Source organism: Octodon degus, unplaced genomic scaffold (assembly GCF_000260255.1).
Source record: "Octodon degus isolate 3935 unplaced genomic scaffold, OctDeg1.0 scaffold00230, whole genome shotgun sequence".
Lineage (NCBI taxonomy): Eukaryota > Metazoa > Chordata > Mammalia > Rodentia > Octodontidae > Octodon > Octodon degus.
Window position 1 is genome coordinate 308,586 of NW_004524806.1, and position 885 is coordinate 309,470.

An 885-nucleotide genomic window follows, 5' to 3' on the forward strand; every position below is an offset into this window, starting at 1 on the left:
TTGAGCTTATGAGGGTTGGAAATCAAATGATCTTTGATGTCAGTATTTAGAAGTATATACTTAATGAACAACGGTGTTGAAAGACAGAAGAAAAAGAATGTTTTGGCCCTCACATACTGAAAACTTAGTGGACCAAACAAGGGAAATAAAACTTTGCGTAGTGTTCACATCATCACTATGGACAAGTGCTCTCTACAGGATTCTGATCTAGTAATCTAGCTCCTAATAGCTCTTTAGGAGAGCAGAATACAGAAATGTTCAATATTCTGGGTATCACAAGTCACACATTATTTCTCAGTGCTATGTGGTAGGTGCATTAGATGGAGAAAATAGTTTTTATCCCACTTCCCCATTCTTCTGCTTCACTGTGCTTAACCAGATGACCCACCAATGCTGTAATCTGCACCACAGATGTAGTCGGCTTCATCCTCAGGACTGATGTTGGAGATGGTCAAGTAGCGGTCAGTCCCAGAGCTGGAGCCTGAGAAGCGGTCAGGAATTCCATTCCCCTTATTGAAGGTGCCATCACTCTTAACCCACATCACATACTGAGGATCCTTCCCTGGGTACTGCTGGAACCATGCAATGCCATAGGTTTTGTATTCGCTGTTCAGGGAGCAGGTGAGCTTGGCCGAGGCCCCGAGGGAGGCAGATGCAGAGGGTGACTGAGTCAGCACAAGCTGGGACAGAGACCCTGAAAATACAGAAGTGCATTATGTCATGAAGAAAGGAAATGAGAAGAGAATATTATAAGAGTGAGTCTGAAAGGCAGATTCAGTAAGATGAAGAAATCATATACTGTTCTGACCTCTACAGTGAAGGATGACAAGGAGGATGAGTGGGGTCAAGGCCATGGTGCAGACACAGAGATGTGCTGAAGCGTGT

General features: G+C 44.2%; 1 gene segment (V, D, J or C); it reads right to left on the reverse strand.

The window, feature by feature from the left end:
* Positions 1–366: 366 nt before the first annotated feature.
* LOC111813829 lies at positions 367–885 on the reverse strand. The segment is given in 2 exon segments: positions 367–694; positions 809–885. Coding segments are annotated over 2 exon segments (369 nt in total).